Genomic DNA, 23,289 nt, shown 5'->3' with positions numbered 1-23,289 from the left:
AAAAGTGTAGTTATTCTACGAACAAACCCTTCATTAGTTAAAATGATATTAAAAAAATATCTTACCGAATTCTGAAATTAATGATATAATAATAACAAAAATGTTAGTTCTGAAACAAAATCAAGGATACCGCTAGGAAAACTACACACTGTGTATTTGTTTACTCAGCTAATCATCGTCTTAATATTTCCCGACTTGAAAATGTCGGGACTTTATTTTGCGGTTTGACATGGGGGTGGATAGTAGTGATTATTTGGGAAGAAAGTAGTGTTTTGACTGAGTAGTGGTTCGTTCTATCGCGTTTGGAGACGGCAATGTGAAAACAAATCTTTATCGACTGCTATCATTTTCATATGCTGTTACTTGGCTTATATGAGACAAATACTGCCTAGTACACAAGGGACAAAGACTTCTTGTTTGTTTTTTTAGTCTGCTACAGGATTAAAAGGTAAATGATATGACATGTATGTATTTGATACAGTTTGTTAGCAAGGCAATACGATTTATTTTCAGGAGCACTTCTCTTATATAATTAAGTTTATTTTTGTGAAGGATACTGAAACTTTAGAGAGAGAAAGGTATAAATATGAGGTGCAAGGCTATATAATGGTTGTGCAATCGTCAGACAGCAACTCAGCTGATAAAAGTATGAATCATAATAGGCGAATGTTTACGACTCTCCGAATGTATACTGTTGTGTATGATTATGTGTATGTTAGGGAGACTTAATGTTGTAAATTAACACAAAGGCGCAGTACGTTAATACAAATTAATACCTTAAACTGAATAGAAACGTACAAAAGTAAACATTCTAATATTATTCCTCATTTAAGTGGCGCGTGTTTATTCATGTGTTCCGGTAAGTTTCGGTTATAGTTGAGAGGCCAAAATTTGTATTAAAAAAAAAATCGCGATGATTTACAGGAGAAGTTAGTTGATATTTCTGTTTCGATGTTCAATTACTCAAGAAAATATCGTAGGAGACCTGTACAAACTGTAAGTGGAAGTGACTTACAGTGACTCACATTAATATTCGGACACCATAGATATTACACATAATTTGCTTGCTATACATGTAAAAAATAATAAATGGGAAACCAACGGAAAACAAGCAAAAAGGCAATGGTTTAGTCGAGCAAATATGCTATCAGTTAATTAAATTATGAAAACTAAGTCCACTTTATAAGCATGCAATTGTAATATACCGTATTTTGGACGCCACTTTAATATTCGGACAGTTGTTTTGACGTTTGTTTACCAATAGTGAGCGAGACAGTGGAAGAGTTCCAGTTGCAATTTAAGTTGTCCCGAGACAGAACATGCGTATCTACTTAGTTTACGAGTGATTAGTGTGACCGAGATAAATCATAAAAGGAAAATGGGGCACTAGGGACCAAGTACAACGTTTAAGCAAAGGCAGTTAGTGATTTTTCACCATGCGAAAGGTCTATCGTACAAGGAAATTGCAGATCTACTCAATATTTGCAAAAGCACCATTTTGACATTGTATAAAGATTTAATAGAGATTTTGAATCGAGTCAGTGCCTCAAAAGGGCCGACCTGTGAAACTGAATGATGGAGAGAAAAGCAAATTGATTCAGAAAGTGAAGCAAATTCCGGAATAGGTGCGCTGAAATGAACAGTAGAGCTGTATGAAGACACAGGGAAGACGATGCATCCTGAAACTGTGCGGCGAGTGTTGTGAAGTGAAGGGTTTAATGGGAAAATAGCTAGAAAAAACCTTTTATTAGTAAAATTAACAAAGATAAAAGAGTTAAGTTCGTTAAAGTTCACATTGAGAAGCCCGCAACTTGGTGGAATGGCGTGTTATTTACGGACGAATCAAAATTCAATCTCCATGAGTCCGATGCCAAGGTAATTATGTGGTAGAAGCCAAATACAGAGTTAGATCCTGCAAATCTTCAATCTAAGGTAAATCATGGAGGAGGAAGTGTGATGGTATGGGGGTGTATTTTTGCATCGGGAGTGCGAGAATTGGTGTTTGTTGAAGGGATTATGAGAAAGGAGGTTTATTTGAATATTCTCCGGCAAAATCTCCACCAAAGTGCTGAAAAATTAGGAATTATGGGATGTTTAAATTTTACCAGGATAATGACCCGAAGTGTAAAGCACATGTGGTGCGCGAATGGTTGCTGTATAATTGTCCGAAAGCGCTTGAAACATCACCGCAGAGTCTCGACCTTAACCCTAGAGAGCATATCTGGGATGAGCTACAGCATAAGGTCAAACGGGTACAAGTAACGTCACGAGACGATTGGAAAAGGGCTCTCCGTGCAACATGGGATGACATATCGCTCCATTCTACCAACAAACTTGTTGGAAACATGTCCAACCGTTTACAGGAAGTCAGGAAACGTCGTGGGTTTCTCACTAAGTGCTAGTGAAGTGTTTGTGAGCAAGCAACAACACACACAAAACATCTATGTAGTAGGTGTCCGAATATTAAAGTGGCGTTGCAAATACACAATGTCATCAGTATCTGTAAGTTCTTTCTGCTTCTTTCGTTCAAGACACCGTATTTGTACTTCTTTTCTTTCTATAAGTACATAAATATCTAAATACCTAATTTTTTCACTCACACGGCTCTCATTTATTTCATAATCCTTCCTACTTTTAACAAAATGTAAGTGTCCGAATATTAATGTGAGTCACTGTATGTGGGAAAAGAAAGTAAACTATTTGTAACGAAGATAGAAAACGTTGCCTGTGGGGCTCGAACCCGTCTTCACTCGTTAACACACGCTCTGCAATACTGTGTGAATTAAATGTTGGTAATCTAATTTAATGTATGGAACCATAAAACGGCCAAATATGAGGAGAATATAGCAAGAAAAAGAAAATAGGTGAAAAAGCTGGCCCACCATCGCCAAACAATCTTAGACACTAAGGTCTTAGACACTAAGTATTTGTTAATTAATAGATACACATAATTGAGTACTTAAGTGTAATTAGCAAGTGTCAAGGAACAGGCTAGCGCTTTCCCAATCTTCAGATAAGCTAACGTGTAAACCCAGTGGGCGCAAACACGTAGCATAGAGTATAGAGGCTAGCGTTCATACTGAGTTGTTAAACGTTTCGTTCAGATTGAGAATATCGAGGTCGCTACATTGTCTACAAAATTAATATATTTTCTTGCCAAAGTTGTTTCCTGATGCCACAAAGACTCATGTTTAAACTTTCTTCACAGTTCACAATACACAATAACAGTAAGTCAGCGTGCACGTTACAGACATACATTAGAGAAATTGTTATGTGACATACATTGATGCCTTCGAAATTGTATTTGATTAGTACCTTTCATCCCATCATTTCCCATAAATATTAGTAGTTATCGTGCTGGTCGTGTAATGGTTTACTTTTGGCACACAACTCGAAATAATTGTTGAAAAATTATAATTCTTTCACTAACTTTCTTCTTATTCTTTCCTAATGATTTACGCTGGGCAACATGAAAGTATCTCAGTTGGCATAGATAAAATCCAAAGGTGTCATCAGAAGTAAAATCCGAAGGTGTCATCAGAAATAATTATTTTAGGATTTTCGTACAAACATGGTCTACATGTATGGCATGATGAAAAAACAAAGACCAACCTATGCTAGGTGTCCACTAAAAAGCACGGATGCTATCTAACCGAGTCGGGGCAGAGTGAAGCTTATGGGTCCGCGCGATAGCGCAAGAGTGCGTTCGAAGGGAGCAGGCGCATCAGCGACGGTGCGTATACGCGTCAGCGAAAAGAGTGAAATTAAGGTGAATTTTGGTAATGATACAAGTTTCAATAGCACTTATCAAAATACTAGTAGCACTTGACTTCTAAATATAAAATACAGCTTTTATACACTTTGCAAAAATACACTGTCGGTGGAAAATAGTACCGGTACCATATACAGTCGTCTTTCATATGCACTTACGTATTTTATCCATCGTAAGGCATTTGTAATGATTTTACACTAGTAAACATACACTTGTAAATCTAAAATACAGCTGTATTACGTTGTATTTAATTCTATCGCGTGCAGAATTTTTTTTCATGCAAAGTATTGAATTTTATCCGTAGATCTTCCAAATTTTGTGTTCTAAAAGTAAACCAGAACCATAGTTGGCTTATGTTCCGTAGATAGAGGAAAATCCTTGATAGAAAATTCACGGTATTCCTACTCAACAGTCGTTATATTAATACGTCGGGGTAAACTTCCTTAGTTGGCATTTTCTCTAAGTTAATCAAAACTTAAAATACGTTATATGAATAGTGACACAGTGGTGAGTTAATTGTATGTCTAAAAGAAAGGAAAGAACAAATATTTAAAAAGCGAAGAAATTAATCCCAAGGTACGCAGTAAAAAGCAATGGACAAAATTGTAACACGGCACTGATGTAATTCTTCCTACTTGCATTTTCAGTGATTTGTTTAAAATATAATTAAAACACCACTGCGACAATATTCAAATAAACACTTTCTACATTTGCACGTTAAAAATACAACAATAAAAATATAAAAACTAAAATACTCTCATTACACGCAATAAATGTTACCCCCTTCCAAAAAGTACTTTATTTCGATGTATTCCATCAATAGTAAACATTACTAAAACGAAGCCATATTTAGAATTTCTTTGATTACAATTGCATAATAATAATAACAAACTATTAAAAAATCACAAAAGAAATATTTATTAACTTATATAAAAAAGTTGCTTTTGTAGTGTAATCTCTTTGAGTAATGAATGGGTAATTTATGTCTTAATATAATACGAATAATATACGGGAGTGAAGCGTGATAACCACAAATGTTTGTTCATCAAGATTTTACGAACACTTACACTTTTACGAACATTTTTCGGTTCTTGGTTTAAAAAAGTTTTTTTTAACCAGCTGGTTTAAACCAGCCAATCCTGCTACAGAGCATAATCATGAGACGAAAAATTGTAAATTTCATTTCATTTTTGACAGTTCAGAGCTTTTAGTTCATGAAAGTTACTTTGTTATTATTCTAATAGTGTTCAAATTTTTTATTCCTTAAGAATGTGGGGAAATATCTTAAAAACGTTCATCTCGATGAAGGAATCCCAATAAGGTATGAAATATTGATAGATAGTAATTTTCGTCATAATTCACTAAAACAATCCTAGAAAATGCTCACGGGTGTTAAATGGGCGAAGCATCGCAAAAATAGAAAAACTTTGGACACTTCTAGCTATACGATGATATATGAAAGGTAATATATTCCCATTTTACGCAATGTATTATAACGTCTGTGGATGGCTGGCGACGGTCATTTGTCTCGACAGCAAATTTCTGCGTCTGCACATTGCGTTACGTCGCTGAACATGGCCGTCATTTGTTGTAGCTGCTAGTTTTTACATTGAAATTCTGATATATGTTTTACTGATTATTTTCTGCATTTAACTTTAACCCTTAAGTACTCGCGCAGTGTGTTCAGACCCCACAAACAGGTATCTTTTGTATTTCTGACCACATGCTCTAATGACAAAATATTAAAAAAAAAAAAAAAAAAATGAAAACGAGTTCAGAAACTCTAATTGCAGCAAATACTTTTAGTCTAGAGTTGTGCTACATTGTCTTAATTATTAATATATATATATTGTAAAAAAACTAATATCAATTTGGGGGTCTATTGGACCCCCGCGTGAATACTGCTGTCACAAAAAAGGGCGCGAGTACTTACGGGTTAAATAAAAATTAAAACACTCATATAAAACTAATGCATTTTTCGTGAAGGTTTTGGATATTCTTGCATTTAGTCTGAACCCAATCTAGTTCGGTAACTATTGAGTCGTAATAGACATTTTCAAAGCTTAGATTTCAGAGGTACTTAGAGAAAAAGAGACTTGTGAGGTTCAATGCTGCGTTCACAGACACTTTCTATTGACTTCTATCCTTACCCAACTAGATTCAGTTTTTATCTTGTATTCCTATATTTGCTTGTAATGGTCTTTTTTTCAACTGGGTTTCTAGTTAAAATTGCGGGTGAAAGCGTTCCTACTTTCTTAAATTCTGGCTACATGACCTGCTCACGTAAGTATCCTAGGCTCAATGACCTTAACAATGTTTGGTAAACGGTATACATTATACAGATCCTTGGTATGATATTTTCGCTGTTCCCGATCCCGGTCCGTCTTGGGTCCAACTATTCGTCTTAGGATTTTATTTTCAAATACTTTTAGTCTTCATTTTTGTCTTGAAGTAGGTGACCATGTTTCGCAACCGTACCGTACGATAGGCATAATTATCGTTCTTTACATTTAAAGCTTCAAATTCTTCACGGTCACTGTGTATTTTCATGTAATTAGCTTTTTTTTCTCATCATTTACTTCTAAACCCATATCCCTGAAGTCGTTTAATAGAACCTCTGCATTCCTTTCTGGTGTTCTCATCTGTCAGATTGACATCATCAGCATAAACCAGAGCTCATAATTTGGTGAGTGCCATTCAATTCTAGGCCCTGGTTGCTGTCATTAATTTTCGTCATAGTGCACTCCAGAACAAAACTGAATATTAATTATAACAACATCTCGTTGTTTCAGGCTACTTTTAACGTGAGAGCTCGTATAAAAATATTTCACTACTCACTCTTTACTTTGGGTTTCATTACACACACCTTGATTAATCTAGCTAGATCTTTTGGTAAGAAACTTGATAAGACTGTTGTAAAATGTTTCCCCTCTGAAATCAATAAATAATCAATGTACCGGGGTATTGTATTCCCTTTTCTTTTCGAGTATTTGACGAATGATAAATATCTAATCAATAATTGATCGATTTCGCTTAAATCCGTATTGCTGTCAATAGTAAAAACAGTAAAAGAATAAGTACTATAATCAAACGAGAAAATACTCACCAAAACACCCATAAGACAATTCAATGCACAGGTTAGTTAAGTGGAATAATTAGAGTTAGAGCACAGATATATATATATATATTTGTCAAGATCGCCTTAAGTAAGTAATAATGTCAGTGGTAATAATGACGCAGCTATGCCAAATATGAGACAGTCGGTGTCAGTGGTATTTAACTGGACGCAAGTTAGTATGGACGAAATATTAAAAATAGTGTTGAATATGAAAAACTCCCACTCCGAAGATTTCTATGGTATATCTACTGTAATACTGAAACATATAATTGACATTATTCTCCATCCTTTAACGTACCGTGTAAATTGGACTTTATGTAAAGAAATATTTCCTGATTGTCTCAAAATTAATATTACTGTGCCTGTATATAAAAAAGGTGACAAGACAGACCCTAATAATTATAAACCGACCTCGCTAGTACCATTTTTTTTTTTTTTTTTTTTCTAAAATTATTGAACATTCCAATAAAGCTCAACTGCCTTTATATTTTGAATAAAAATTCCTAGATCTAGACTTTCTTCACTATCAAAGCTGTAGAGTCTGTCGTCTCAGAAATAACTAATGGATTTAAATCTTGCTCTTATACTTTTGCCGCTCTTCTTGATTTAAGCAAACCCTTCGATTCGGTACCACATGATATTTTAGTAACCAAATTACATTCTTATGAAATAATAGGAATCGAACTCGGACTGCTAAAATCATACCTCAGCAATCGTCATCAAATTGTTAAAATTAAAAATGTGAGATCTAATGAACTTAAAATTTTAACTGGTGTACCTCAAGGTTCGGTTCTGGGGCCTTTTCTCTTTATTATTTATATGAACGACTTGCCAAACTACTTACCGTGTAAATCCGTCCTTTATGCTGACGACACTACTTTAATCACAAATGATAAAAGCTTAAAGGTCCTGTAGCGTAAAAATACGGAAGCTGTAAAGATGTCTTCTCTGTGGTTTCAATACAATGGTCTAGTTTTAAATAATTCCAAAACAGAAATATTCTATTTCTATCTGAACAATCTTACATACAACTTAAATAGCTCCGAATCAGTTAAGCTATTAGGAATACGATTGGACGCCAAATTAAATTGGATAGCGCACACACAAGAACAATGTGGAAAGCTCACTAGGTTTCTGTATCTGTTGAGAAAGCATAGAAGAAGTGTGGGACATGAGCTAATGATAACATCATACTACGCTTTCTTTCATCCCTACTTACTGTACGGGAATTCATTGTGGGGTAACTCTACTGGAGCTCATTTTGTTTTCAAATGGCAAAAGAGAGCGGTCAGGTGTATTGAAGGCTTACCAGACTCAGTGTCTAGTAGGGAACTGTTTAAAAAATATCGAATCATGACGATACCATCTATATATGTTTACAATTGTTTAATGTTCGTAAAAGGGAACCCTAATTAGTTTACTGTGCATGTTAATATACATGAATATAATACTGGGTCTAAGTTTAGCATTGATACTCCACATGTTAGATTATGTAAGATATAACCCATTCAAGGTTCTAGTCGCTGTTCGGGCTGCCATTTATTGTAACCGACCGTGTATCGGATCGGTACGTGACGTTTGGGCGCGAAGCCATTTGGTCGCCAGACGTTTGGGCGCGAGTTAAAAAGTTATGTTAGGCGCTGAGTACTAAGTTCGAATCAAGATATCACAAGATGTCTACTGTAGTGGAAGTCCTTGAATTATACTGGATTTTGTTTTACATACTAGAAATACTGGAATTTCAAAATTATAAAAACTGAATTAACAATTAAATTTTGTAAATTGAAGTTTCAACGAAAGTTAAGTGTGCTTTTTATTTGATAACTTTTCAAGCCAAATGTAAGTCGACCAGACTACATATGATTGACTGCATTACATACATAGTGAGCCTATTCCATTAAAAAACTTAAAGCAGGCCTTCTACTGTAGTTACGCAATAAGTGTGAATGTCAAACACATTTCTAGTGGCTAAATGACCAATATATGTACACTTAACTATTATTTTTCACTTTGAAATCGTTGTTTTTTTGTTTGTTTTTTTTTCGCCTTTTTCTTTAATGTAGATTAAATGCTTACAATGGGACGAAAAAATGTGTGTTAAGTTTTGATTTTTATATTGGAATGTTAATAAAAAAAAAAGTGATACCAGAAATACGGCATACTACAGTTCCTAAACTCAATGTGTTAGACATCCTGTATGCAAAATATGTCTTACACACCATGTATGCAAAATATCTTTCCCTCAACTCGATTAGGATATAGGATTTTTAGATTTCTGGGCTCTCGGCATCTAAGGCCATTTAGCCCGTCACGTTTGAGGGAGCACACTATCCGGGGAAAGGGAAGGAAGGAAGCGGCCTGGACCTATAAATTAGGTACCACCCCGGCATTTGCCTGATGTGAATGAAGAAAACCCAGGAAAACCTCATTCAGGGTGGCTGGCCTGAAAGAGCGTGTTACACTTTTTCGACCGAGTGCCCCCATCGGGAATCGAACCCGGGACCGATCGCACCGAAGGCGAGAGTGTTAGCGACTACGCTGCAATCTTTTATTGGTAGTTCTTTATTGGACTTAAGGAAGAGAAGACTTTGGTAAACGTAATACGAAAGAAAACAAATTTTAATATTCATAAATATGTAATTATTAACTTTCTTTAAGAAAATACAAAAATTAAATCAATATGTTTTAATTAACATTAAGAAAATTAACAGTTCGTCTGATTCCTTTATTTCCTAGCTTTCTTATATAATACAAAAATTAGATCAGAAGTACAAGAACCGTGAACAAGCGAAAAATCAATCCATGACGAGGTTAGGCAACAAATACCACAAATGCATTAAACTATTTAATTTAGATGAATAAATAAGATAGAGATAGAAAATATACAGATAAATGAGGTGAGATAAAGATAGAACTGTAGGAAATGTATATATCTTGATTGGCGCTTAGTTTTCAGTGCCTAGCTTACTTTATATGTCGTAAATTGTGATTTTTACTATGTATCTCGCGCCCAAACGTCTGGCGCCTAAACGGCTTTGCGCCCAAACGGCAGCGCCAAAACGTCCGCGCCCAAATGGCGGCGCCCAAACGTCCTGTCCCGTATCGGATTACTATTCGTCGTCTTACCAGTAAGTATTCTCCTGTGACCTGTACTTACCTGGATAGGACGATGAAGGACCTCTCCGAGAAGGGATTACAAATTGTTTCCAAATCGCTCGTTGGTCTCAATGATGAGATGAGCATTAGGCGCCGAGAGGTTCGGATATCTCGTCTCGGAAACCTCACGGACGATCAGACGGTCATCCAGACCATAACGCACACAAATATCATTCACACATATAACGAAAACACACTGAGTTAAATGACACTGTACTTATTTATTAGAATACTATTAAAAGAAAAACGAAGAGAAATGATCACAACAATTAACACTAGATATATATATATATATATATATATATGATTGTTTCCATTATCACAATCGCACTTTGCCTTTTCAACGCACTGTAGCCCTTTATCACTTCTATATATATATATATATATATATATATATATATATATATATATATAGTCTTCTATATATATATATATAGAAGATTATAATTCAGATTTCACTGTAAATGCTTTTCTCGCACCATTGACGCACTTGGGGGAAAAGTTGCCGGGATAATCCCACGTAGTAATCTAGTTGCTGCGCCAAACAATCCTGAAGAGTTAAGATGAGTCTTCAGCAAAACGTCACAACTTCCAAAGTGGAATGCTAATGTGGGAGGGTGCGTTTATAACTCTTTAGCGCACAAGATATGTGAACCTGGGACTTCACTAGTTGGAGCTAGCCGTAAGAAAACGTCCTTCACCAGCTAATAGCTCATACCCCTTAACACAAAATCATACTTAATTCCCGACGCAATGTGCGTGGTGGCTGCACACAATTCCGGAGTCAAACTCCTCAAGCGCAAAAGTTTGAGATACGTGCTGCAGTGGTTGACTGAAGAGTGTTGGCAATTCATTCTAAAAACCACTCAGTTAAATCACCTGTATGCACATGCAAACAGAATACGGAAAAGAATTTATGATAATTTTAGTCCACTGGCCACGATGCACGAGACATTGCGATAACTCGGGCATGTGAAAGTACAGATAAGGAACTGCAAAAGCTATGAAGTTGGCGTCTCTCTGGTGTATGAACATCTGGTAGCTAGTATTTCCATAAATGATTAAAGAAAGCACTTAATTCAGTTCCAAATAACAGCAGAATATGTACTGTGTATATTAATAAGTCAGGGAGAAACACTGAAAAGTTTCGTCGCTCACTGAAATGTTCTCACCAGAAAGCAATGTTTTAAATATATATATATATATATAAAAAACAATGAGAGACTTCTTTGTCCAGTTGTGTGGGAAAGAAGCAATTCCCACCGAAGAAAGAACTTAGTTGCGTCGCAGAACAAAGTATAAATGAAAAAATAATCACTGTCTTTACGGAATATACAGAGCGTCCACAAAAAATACTTCTATAACCTGGTAGCAGTTATAAAGATACAACAAAGTTACAAATATAATGCTATAAAACTATTTAATTTGCTCCCTCAAACTACGCATAAAATGAATTTAACAGATTTCAGAAGATATATTATAAATATGCTTATAGACTACTGTCTATAGTTTGAAATAGTTCGAGGAGTGCATGATGATCAACTCCTAGCATAAGGTAGTGTAATACTAATGTTTATATTGTATTACTGAATATTATTATATTCATTGTTATTGTCCTTATCACTATTACAATATTTATTTCTTGTATATTATCTTCTATTATTATATGTATTAATTTTATTCCTGACCAAATCTATTACAACATGCAGTTGTTCAACGATTAATAAAGTATTCTATTCTATTTCAAGTTAATAAGAAGTAAGATGGAAAACAGTACGGATCGAAGAAATTTAGTTCAAGTGATTGAATGAGATGTTCACACCAGCTTTTCATATCAATTTAAGTGATATTTATTTGCAAGTGTACTAGACGCAATTATTTAAGCTTGGGACTTTCATTAAACTTACAAGAAAATTTGAGTGCAGATATGGTGGAAAACCAATAAAGGTTTAAGAACTAACTACCAGTGATTCGGTGATATATCAGTACTCATTTTTATATCAACTGAAGTATTAACAAGGTAATGTTGTACAGATATATAATTTACAGACATTTTTGCCTGACAAGGAAATATAATGACAGTAATTCAAAATCCATTAACACTATATCTACAATGGAGGAAACTAATCAGAATATACAGTTCTACAAAGTGCGTGATTTCTTAAGAAATACATACTTAAGATGATAAGTTGGGGAGTTTGATATATATATGCGTCGAATTGTTATATGGGTGATTTGGTAAGTTTTTAAGGAGTATGGTTTAACAAGGACTTGTTTATACACATATTTACTCTATCAGTCTGGTTTTCCTTTCGGAAAACACAAAATCTCAAGATGATCTTTGTGGATCACTGTTAATTTTGCCCAAAATATAGAGGGTCAAAAGTTCGTTCTTGGAGGTGATCCATCCAGTTGATTCCAAGATATGGACAGTCAAAAATATTTTTCCTATATTTTCCTCTGGGAGTAATTATGGATATCGTCCTTGCGTGATACATTACCTGCTATGCTGATGAGGTTAGCGGATTATTGAATGCTCAGGATAAAGAATACTAATCAACCCGTGGAATACAACGCTAAAATGAACTAAATAAATAGCGAATCTAAAGACAAATATTTTTTGTTTTGAAATATTCACTCATCTTAGAATAAAATTGATCTAAGTTGAGGAAAAAATGCTATATTTAAGACTAGGCTTGATAATATTTAGTTTATTAAGGAGTTCCGTCTACGCAAGACCAAATCAAATTCCTTCACATGCTGTACATTGTGACCTGCTACTTGTTTGTTTGGTTAATTCATATGCATCATATCACGTGATTAAGTACACAAAAGATATTGTAGTCATTGAGTAAAAATATTTTATGGCCTATCAGAATAAAAAAATATGTACATGGTTGTGGAGAAGGGTATACATGACACAAACACACACACACACTCACACTGAAGGTATTAGATAGATGCATTGCTTTCAACCCAGGATTTGTTATCGAAATATAAAGAAGAAAATCAGAAATAAAAATCGTCCTGTCGTTTAATACTGCCTATGGGTTTAAATGTTTTGACAATGAGAAAAGTAGTCAAGTCAGTGTCAAAGTAAAATTTAGGTTAAATTTGATTTGCTTTTCAGTTTAGCGTCCCTTTCAGCAGCGAGGGTATAGAAGACGAGGACCTACAGCTTAACGTGGAATCCGAGCAACATGAACTGCCGGGAATCGAATCCGGATCTCCCACCCTAAAGGCGTGTACGCTAACCGCTTAGCCACGAGGGAGCTCTGAATAAAATTTAAGAGAGACAGGAGAAAGTTCTAGAAAGTGCCATACATACCCAGAATATATGTTACTTATATAATAGAAAGAAATTACCTTTTCATGTTTCATTTGTAGGTTGTATGTTTTAATATATAATTATATATTTTCTTTAATGTTGCAGGGTAGCCTTTCAGAATGTCTGCAATGGCTGACGAACCCACGGAAGTGGAGAATTGGATCCGAGAGCGAGTTTTAGGAAGTGGAGGTTTTGGAATAGTTACCTTATGGAGACACAAAACCAGAGACGAAATGATAGGTAGCTCTCTATTTTCTTCGTCTGTTAGTTTTCTTGTGTATATCTTATTACGAAAATCGTATTTAACATTACATGGCGTTATATATTGTCTATACTTTAGATTTACTCCAAGGATATGTGCAATTCTTATTCTTATGTCGCTGTTAATTTAAGAAATGCAAGTGAAATTAAAAGTTTAGTTTCACGTCCTACGATTATAAACCGAGGCTAAGGGAAACGGCGATGATAATAATGAATGAAATGGTGGAATAAAGTAAGTGGAAAGAAACGGAAAAACATCGAGAGAATTTACACACACACACACACACACATAAGATGTTTGTCCGCCACAAAACCAACTTGGCACGAGCGGGGATCGAACTACGGACTCTGCACACAAGAATTGATTGTTCTTCCTACCACTCAGCCACTGCTTCCCTACCCATTAATTTGGGTTTCTTATTCATCTCATTGGTGCTTCCGTGAATTCGAATTCCGTGAAGTAGCCGGAGCTGGTGGTGGGGGCGACGTGTACCATGCAGGGGCGGACCAAGACAAAATTTTCATCTGGACAAAGTGACATTTTGGCGCCCCCCTAGTCCTAGCCTTTATTTTATTTTACATTTTATCACAGTGATTTTGATATTTCAAACCCATTTTTCAGAAAGAAAAAATAATACTCAAATACATGATATAGGCATATTTAGTACTTAATAGTATCAAATACATTGTGTTATTATTATTATTTATATACCGATATATGTAAACAAAAGCAATATCGAATAGTATTTATTGAATACTACTAATGATGACATGATTACTACTATATTGTAAATTGTTTTGTTATATCAATAATATCAGGAGTCATTCTATCATATATTCGACTATGTAACAATCAACCCTAATAACGTAAAATACTTATAAATACATTTCACATATGTTGAACGTGTTTTACGCACAGCAATATGAACAACCTTTTTTATGTAGGTTCTAGTAGTTGAAGTCCACAGCATTCATAAAACGTATCTCATGAATTTGTTCAGTTATTGAACACTCTTACAAGCCTAAAGCTTATTAACATGTTTTATCAAGTAGGTCTATTAGAAGTCCTCTAACTTTCATAAGTTTGATGGGAAGTAAACCATATCAAAGTCAATTTAGAGAACGTAATGAGAAAGCGTCCATATCTTTTTGTTTCATAAAAAAAACAATATCTTAAAATCTAGAATAATTTACACAAATGTTTTCCTAATTTTTTCAAACTTCGGCCTCAGGCGTGATTCGTAGCATAACAAAACTTAAGGAAAACTAAATAAAAAGTTAAATTCCAATATTACTGAAAATTAGCAACAAATTAAACAATGTTAAATACATCGGTTTTCATCACCTCACAACAATTACAACATAACTTTTCGAACTTTTTTTTTTGTCTGCAAAATCTCTGACAATGACATGTATGTCAATGTCAATGTCTTGAAGAATGTCGAACTCAATCAACATCATGTCCCCCCTCCACTACCACTTTAAAAGAACAACATATATAAAATCCAATAACATTCATTTCAGGGGAAAATTCACAAAGAGCATAGCCCGCTATAAACAATACCAACTTCCCCTCCACTCTTTTTTCTACATGCCATGTCTTCATTTGTCGATACAGCTCCCCTAGTACTATGAATTCTCTCTTCTTCCATAGTGAAATAGAAAAAGATGATGTAATTGACGCTACTTTACAAGAATATAAACCAAAAAGTCAGTAAAAAACATGTTATAAAAGTTACTTTTTGATGTTTGTTTCGGCGCCCCGGGCAGTTACCCAGGTTGCCCGGCCCTTGTTCCACCCCTGGTACTATTGAGGACTGATCCTGAATGATGCTCTCTAATTTGAACGCAGCGTCCAAGGAATACGCTTTATCTTCGTCTTTATCCCTCTATTCAGACCGGAAGTACTGGAAATTTATTTAATTTCAACGCTAATTGCCATAAGAAAATACAGTAATAATGAGAAACAGGTTTTTGATAATGCATTCAGTACCGCAAGAATAGGTTCCATCTCCGATATGACTTCTCTATTGCAACGGGAAATGATATAAATGTACCATTACTTTTACTTCCCATTATCAAGTTGACCCCATAGAGCGAAGCCGGTAATGGGAGGCGAAAAACGATTTTTATATATCGAAAGAATACATTTTATCTCAACTTATTCTACTGAAACCGGTTGTACGAAGTAGTAGAACTTTTTGGATTTGAAATTGATTCCTATACAGTAATAATTGTAAGAGAGAGCAAGGAACTGTCTTTGATACGAATGCAGCGTCAGTTGAACAGATTCTATCTCTCACATTATTCCTCTGTTAGATGGAATTTGTAGATCTAGTACTTCCAGTTTCAAGGTTGAATAATTCTCATAATTTGGAAGTGTACCATAGTTTCACAAATGTGAAAAGCGAAACTTACTTTTTTCAAGTGTCGTAATGTTTTATACTAGGTCGTACTTGCACTCTTCTCTTGTTATATTGTATATAATACAATAACCTACAATTCTATACCAAAAGCTTTCTGGTGTTTGAAAATTTAGTGTACTTGTCTTTGATGTGGAATACCTGCTTCTATTCCTGATACAAAGATATGAGTTCAAATTTCATGTCAAACTGTTCGTCCATAAGTCATATTAGCCTACTCTGGCAAACTTACAAACATACACTTATGTACAACATTACATGATGCTTGATGCGATTATTGTGGCATTCAAATTGCATTTAATTCATTGCAATTAGTTAATTGGTTAATGTTTCACTGTTGCCGTTTAATTTAAATGATTATATTTTAATATTTTACTGCCGTTTCTGTCTACAGACCATCTATAGATCATCTTAATCAATTATTGTTGCTAGTACTGCCGATATGTTTTCTTATTTCCCACTTGACTGCCTTCCAGTGCAAGAACTATTAATTAAATATTCTCTGTAAATAAAAGCAGATGAATCGTAGATTTAAAACTTGCTTGATTTCCTTTTACAGTAAAACCTTTTAACTTAGCCATCCGCCTAACTCGGCCTTGCTTTTATGAAACCGGGAAACTTCGTAAAACCTATATTTCTTATTACTCTATAAATTGACCTGCATATCTTGTACCTGGGTCGCATTATAACAAGTTGATTCCTTTATTTCAAGTATTAAAATGACTTTGTATCTTGGCCACACAAATCAATATATATATATATATACAGAGTGAATCAAAAGTCTGGACACGGTGGAATAAATCGAGAACTTAACTTCGGATCGAAAAATCAAAAAACACGTTTTTAGTAATATTAAAAAATCTATCTGATGAAACCAAACTTGACCCTCTAGACCCACTCCCTGGGGGTTGGAGTGGGGTCAGTTTTGAAATTTCTAATGGAAACCCCAATTTTTGATTGCAGATTTGGATTCTACGGCCCAAACTATGTAAAGTTTCATCAACACTTTTCTGTCGATGCATAACATGGCGCAGTAATCGGGGAAAATAAATGGCCCCTAAATACTCCCATTTCGTTCATGAGCTTGGTACCTCTGTTCTCGTTCAGTGTCACTGGTTCACTTCTCTGTTCCTTCTCGTCACTGGATAGAAGCACACTACACACAGGCAGAAGACACAGAGAAAGGCGCTTCTTCTTCATTCGGGCTTCGGGCAGTATCAGTGTTGCAAACCAGAAAATTCAAAAGCGGCGAGTAGAGGACAAAAAATAAAACAATTAAAAGTAAAAGGAAAATTGAAGAAAAGTATAGCTATTGAAGTATCTGCTTATTGCACTATGGTGTTTTTTGACTTCTGTGTCTAAGATGAAAATGTATTGATATAACTGTTTTCTAATCGCTAAAATATGACATTCATTAGGGTCGATTGTACCATTCTCTGATAAAGATAAATTATCGGAATGATCCAACCTTGTCGCGGTAGTAGATCTCATCTTACACAAAATAACACATGACCACTGCGACCAGTGTTATCTTATCTGACGATTAAAAGATATCAGGATAGTGTAGAATTGGCCCTATAACGTGCAAATGTTCGAATGGTGTGAAATTATCAAAAATAGCCTGTAACTGTCAAGCTAATTTATGTTTGAAATAACAGGTGAACCAAAAGTTTGGCCACGGTAGAGTAACTGGAGAAATACACTTCTGATCATAAAAGCGCAAAAAAACGTATTTAATATGTTTCAAGAAGCTATCCGATGATATCAAACGCAACACTCCGCCCCCACCTTCTGAAGAGGAGTGGGGGGGGACATTGATTTTTCAAATGGGAACTCCAATGTTTTATTGAAGATTCGGAGACTGCATCCCAAATAATGTAAGGTATAATCAAAACTTTTTCATCGATGTGTGATATCATGCTGTAATCGGCGAAATTAGATGCTCCCCTCTTCGTTTATGAGCTTGATATTAGCCCCGACCGTCTGTACAAGGTGCAGTATTTTGAGAAATACGCGTCGGATCAACAAAGTTATTCAATGGTACCAAACACGATACCGCACCCTACCGCTAGGTGGGGTTAGCTGAAAGATTTGAAATGGAAGCTTTTATTTCTTATTGCAGAGTCGGATTCTGCGCACAAACCTGTATAAGATTTAGTCGAAACATCGTTGTGGCTGTGTGACGTGGCGCTGTAATGGCGAAATCAGGAGAACTCCCTATATGAACTTTAATTAGCTTCAATTCTGTAGACGTGATGAAAGAAGTATACATGTGATCAAAAAACAAAAGAAAATGTGTGACTATTGGGTTTGTTAGGCTGTTTATCGTTCCTTTTCCGCAGTGGGACGAGAGAGACGGGACCTACAGTTGAAAGTGAGATCCGAACCTCTATTAGGTTTTGGAACCGAGACGTTCCCCATGAACAATTGCCGACGAAGTTTGTCCGACCGTCGTCGATTATTGGGTGACAGCAGGGAAAAGGGTGTGCTGGTGCTGGTTCAAAGGCGGCTGCCTATTTGTCGGCTTGGCAGCGAACACCGTGACGGCCTCGCCGCTTTCAGGAACGGCAGCTATGAGACAGACGGTTGTCTTGGCCCAGCAGTGGCACGACGTCGTCCCCCGAAGCGACGGCATCATGATTTTCGCCATCATTTCGCCTGATTTGTGCGAATAGTCGGACTGCGACTCACGAGACTGCTCGCAGTCTCGCATAGTTTTAGATGGGTGAAATTATTATTGAATTCTTTCTTTACTTCTTCTTCTTCTTCTTCTTCTTCTTCTTCTTCTTATTATTATTATTATTATTATTATTATTATTATTATTATTATTATTATTATTATTATTATTATTATTATTATTATTTGCTAGTAGTTGTTGTAGTAGCAGTAGTAGTAATAGGAATTGTAGCATTAGTTGTAGTAGTAGTAATTGTAGCATTAGTAGTAGTAGTAGTTGTAGTAGTAGTAGTAGTAGTAGTAGTAGTAGTAGTAGTAGTAGTCTGTGAAGGGTAGTAGTCTGTAGTAGTATGTTTTATTTTTATTTTTAATCCTTTCATCCTTTAATTTTTAAATGTCTATAATGTGCAGTGGTGTATTTAGGGGGTGGCTTCCGGCTTAAGCCCCCCCCCCCCGAAATCTTACTTAGTATAGTAAAGTAAATGAAATATCTTGCAGAATTTTCACATTTCCAGGCAAAGTCCCCCCGAAAGTTAGCAAAGCCCCTCCCGAAACAAAATCGTAAATACGACATTATTAATGTGTCATCAATAAATTGATCACATCGGACCCTAGACAAGGTTAGATTCTGTCGTTCCAATATAATTTCAAAACTAAAGGAGTTACCACTAAAGAGCATTGTGTGAACAGAGTGCACATTTCAATACATATGTACGGTACCACCTTAATTTTGTGGCATGGATGGGGCCACGGTGGCTCAGTGGTACAGCGTTCACCTCGGGTGCTTGGGGTCCTAGGTTCAAAACCTGCTCCCGCCAAATGAACTTTGTAGTAGACAAACACCGTGTGCGTGGGTTTTCTCGGGGATCTCCCGTTTCCTCCCACTTTCTTAATTCCACCATTTCATTCATCTCTCTCATAATCACCGTCTCCTTTAGCCTAACCGGCAAAATCGTGGGACCTAAAACTCAAAAATTTCATTTCATTTTCGTGACATGGAGTCCTCTTAAGTACGTTGATCGAACTTTCGTTCGGGATAGACATGACGAAGGTTATAGGCGTAACCTGTAATTTGAGCATTATAGTGGAGCATTTGTACAAGAAGTGATACCTGTGTGTGAGTGTGTGTTATTCGTTTCATTATTGTTTTCTCTTCTCACATGCAACGTATGGATGTGTGAATTATAACACGTTTAGTGGCACGTGACATGGGATTGCAACATTGGGATAACATTCCAATTGCTCGTTCGTTCATTCACATGTTAAAGCGACGTTCACCTGAGCGATTCGTTTATAAGTGGCAGGTCGTTAACGGTGACGATTCTGTTGGTAACGATTCTCGGTCTAACAGCAAAATGTCTTTCTTTTTCACCCCAAACAGTTAATTTACTTTCGCCGATTATGGCGCCATATAATGCATCGACGGAAAAGTGTTGATGAAACCTTACATAGTTTGGGCTGTAGAATCCAAATCTGCAATCAAAAATTGGGGTTTCCATTTGAAATTTCAAAGTTGACCCCACCCCAGCCCCCAGGGGGTGGGTCTAGAGGGTCGAGTTTGGTTTCATCAGATAGTTTTTTTAATATTACTAAACACGTGTTTTTTGGTTTTTCGATTCGAAGTTAAGTTCTCGATTTATTCCACCGTGTCCAGACTTTTGATTCAGTCTGTATATATATGTATGTCTGTATTTCTTTGTTATTACTACTTTCATATTTGGTATTTGCGAGGCAGATATTCTGAAGCTAGAAATCATCAATTCCCATGTAATGCTGTACAGTTGTCCTTCAAAGTCAATGACCATAATACTACCTTGATGACAGACTGGAGGAGAAAGTCAAATTTTAGAATTGGGCACAGGAACACAAAATGTTGTTTTATTATTCTATTATTATTTTATGATGATAAACATATCGGCGTCTTTTTCTTTCAATAAAGAACTTATCCTTTGTGGACAATTCACAAGGTATAAACAGCTACCGTATGTAATGGCACCTCACAGTTTGTTAAAAGATAGTAAAACTTTTAAAGTATGAACTCCTTTGCACTTTGGTTCTTTATGTTTTGCTTCAGAAGCATTGCAGTGGACCGACTATAAGAAAAAGACGAGTACCATAAATATAGAACGTATATGGGCGACTGAAACATAAAACGAAATTAGCAACCCGATATAAATGTGTTACTATAGATATGCTACATTGACTTGATCCCTAGTCTTCGGTTGCAAGCGCTGCTATCAGAAGAAATTCCACTCGCTTTCTCTCGCTTAGCAACAGCTGAACCCTTATTGGCTCACGCGTGGGTGTGTGAGGGTGTGAGCGTTAGTTCGCATTTTTGCCACGGCTCAAGACATTTTGGCAGCACAATAACAGCTGATTTGTTATTACTGTTATTTTAAATGTCTATAGAAAAAGGTATGCTTTACACAGTTTATATTTAATTATAACAAAGTATGCTCAGCAAATAATTAGTTTATACCTGTATTTAATTATAACAAAGCAAAGCTTCTACTTATGGACAATCTTACAGAAAAAGGTATGCTTTACACAGTTCTTTTCTTTACTATTCTTCAGTTGCTTTTTGTGCTAGGGGATCCCTTATGTTTCTGTGTTTTCAATCTCAGTAATTGAACGTAGATGCTGTATATACTGTTTATTAAGTATGTTCTAGTTTCGTAACAGTTAGTTAAAATTAGGGATTGGACAATTGATCTTTAGAACTTCATATAAAATAATGTTTTTTAAAAGTTAGGGTTTTAAAATATGTCAGTTACCACTTACGTTTAGTAAATACTCTACTAATCTAAGTTGGCCAGATTTCTGTGGAATCAGCAGTGTTCAACAAAGACAAATTTCATTGTATGTCTAAAATATCTTAAGTACCGTCAGAAGAGTAAAGTTTGATTTTTTAAATGTCAGAATTATTCATATTTTTATTTCTCTTTTTAGCGCTAAAGAAATGCAGATGGGGAACAGACAATATGATGACACGAAAGCATAAAGAACGATGGGAAAAAGAGGTCGAAATAATGCAGCGGTTGTCTCATAGAAATGTTGTCAAAGCGCTCCCAGTACCTAAAGACTTAGAAATCCTTCGAGTCGAACTTCCGTTGCTATGTATGGAGTACTGCTCAAAGGGAGATTTACGACAGGTGAGTTTGTATTAATAGGTCGTTCTCTGTCCCTTTTCTTTAGAACATTCACACTTCTGGACAGTTGCTAGGGAACATCTCAACTTTTGGGACCATTATCTGCGAATCAAATCGCTAACATATGAATACTATTATTATTTTTATGGTAATATATCGAATATGCATTTTAATGCACAAATTTATATAAAAGAGAACATATATTATTACCTTGTTGTGCGTGTTGGGATATTGTTTTTCTATGATATTTTGCAGTCTCACTATTCATGTGGTGCAAATCGCCGAGTTACTTCTTGAATCTCTTTAATTGTTTTCTTTCTTTCTTACGTTCGGTAAAAATGGTAACTGCAGCATTTTAGACTGAAATGTAGTGGCTTTGTATGTCTTTTTCCTCTTCTTAGAATTGATAATTTTACGCTGAACAGTTTATGATGGATATGAGGTGACCTCCATTCAGGGTTGCCAGATTTTTCAGAGGGAAAAGGGCTATGATTTTTGGATGGACAGAAAAGGAAGGTATATGAAATTCAGAATTTATGTATGACAAACATGCATGTGAACGTAAGTAGTAACATAGAATATTTTTTTTTAAGTGGGAACTGCTTCATTAAAAATAATTACATTACATATAAAAAAAAAAATTATTACAATTCCCGGTGGGAGATCATTTCATTCGGATCCAATATTGAGCTGTAGGTTCTCACCTCATATAGCCTCAGCACTGAAAGGACGCTAAACTCAAAACAAACTAACCAAGTACATTACACAAATAGTTGTTGCTTTTACAGTCCCACATCCATTTTTATATGTTCAAAAGATCGTTACAGGAAATATCGAAATTCATAACCGCTTGGAGTTCTGCCTTTGTTGGTTCACATTATCTTCTGTTTCTGATACCAGTGTATTACGATCGGTCGAAACAGCGATGTGATCTAGGTGTGTGGTATTGACCGACGAAGGATTAGATGCTGAAACAAAAGTATTCCTAGACACAAAGTTGCAGTGTCTGTTAGACAGGAGATAAAAACGCAAATGTTGTATTTTCTCTTTGAATAGTAGGATACATCGTTGGGTTGTGTTGTTAACAGTATGTAAGAAATCAGTTCCTCTGATTTAAAAAAAAAAAAAAAAAAAAATCGCACTAACATGTGAAAACATTTTCAAAAGACCAGGACTGTCATTGCTTTTATTTTTTAAGAAAACGGGAGAAGTCGTCCTGCTGGGAAAATAAAAACGTAAAACGTAAATCGTACTAAAAAAACGTAAGATGTGGCAACCCTAGTGAAATTGTTTACACCAACAGTTGTTAAATTCTAGCTGATCCTTATATGAACTTTTTTTTTTTTTTTTTTTTTTTTAATTCTGTGAGCAGACTGGTAGCGTAGTGGTTAACGCATCGACATGG

The 23,289-nt window shown here is 35.5% G+C and overlaps 1 protein-coding gene across 1 annotated transcript in view; it reads left to right on the top strand.

Annotated features, from left to right (window-relative positions):
* The first annotated feature begins 202 nt into the window (after positions 1 to 202).
* Positions 203 to 23,289, top strand: part of LOC145662911 (inhibitor of nuclear factor kappa-B kinase subunit alpha-like) — a 77,069-nt gene continuing 53,982 nt past the window's right edge. Inside the window, exons 1-3 of the mRNA XM_081728916.1 lie at positions 203 to 448; positions 13,480 to 13,614; positions 21,685 to 21,887. Of these exons, the coding sequence (XP_081585042.1) occupies positions 13,494 to 13,614; positions 21,685 to 21,887 (324 nt within the window). The 5' untranslated portion in view covers positions 203 to 448; positions 13,480 to 13,493. The remainder of the gene's footprint in view (positions 449 to 13,479; positions 13,615 to 21,684; positions 21,888 to 23,289) is intronic.

This window comes from Thermobia domestica, chromosome 10, assembly GCF_964235325.1.
Source record: "Thermobia domestica chromosome 10, izTheDome1.hap1.1, whole genome shotgun sequence".
NCBI lineage: Eukaryota > Metazoa > Arthropoda > Insecta > Zygentoma > Lepismatidae > Thermobia > Thermobia domestica.
The sequence above is the reverse complement of the archived record's forward strand: the minus strand, read 5'-3'. Positions and strand labels throughout refer to the sequence as shown.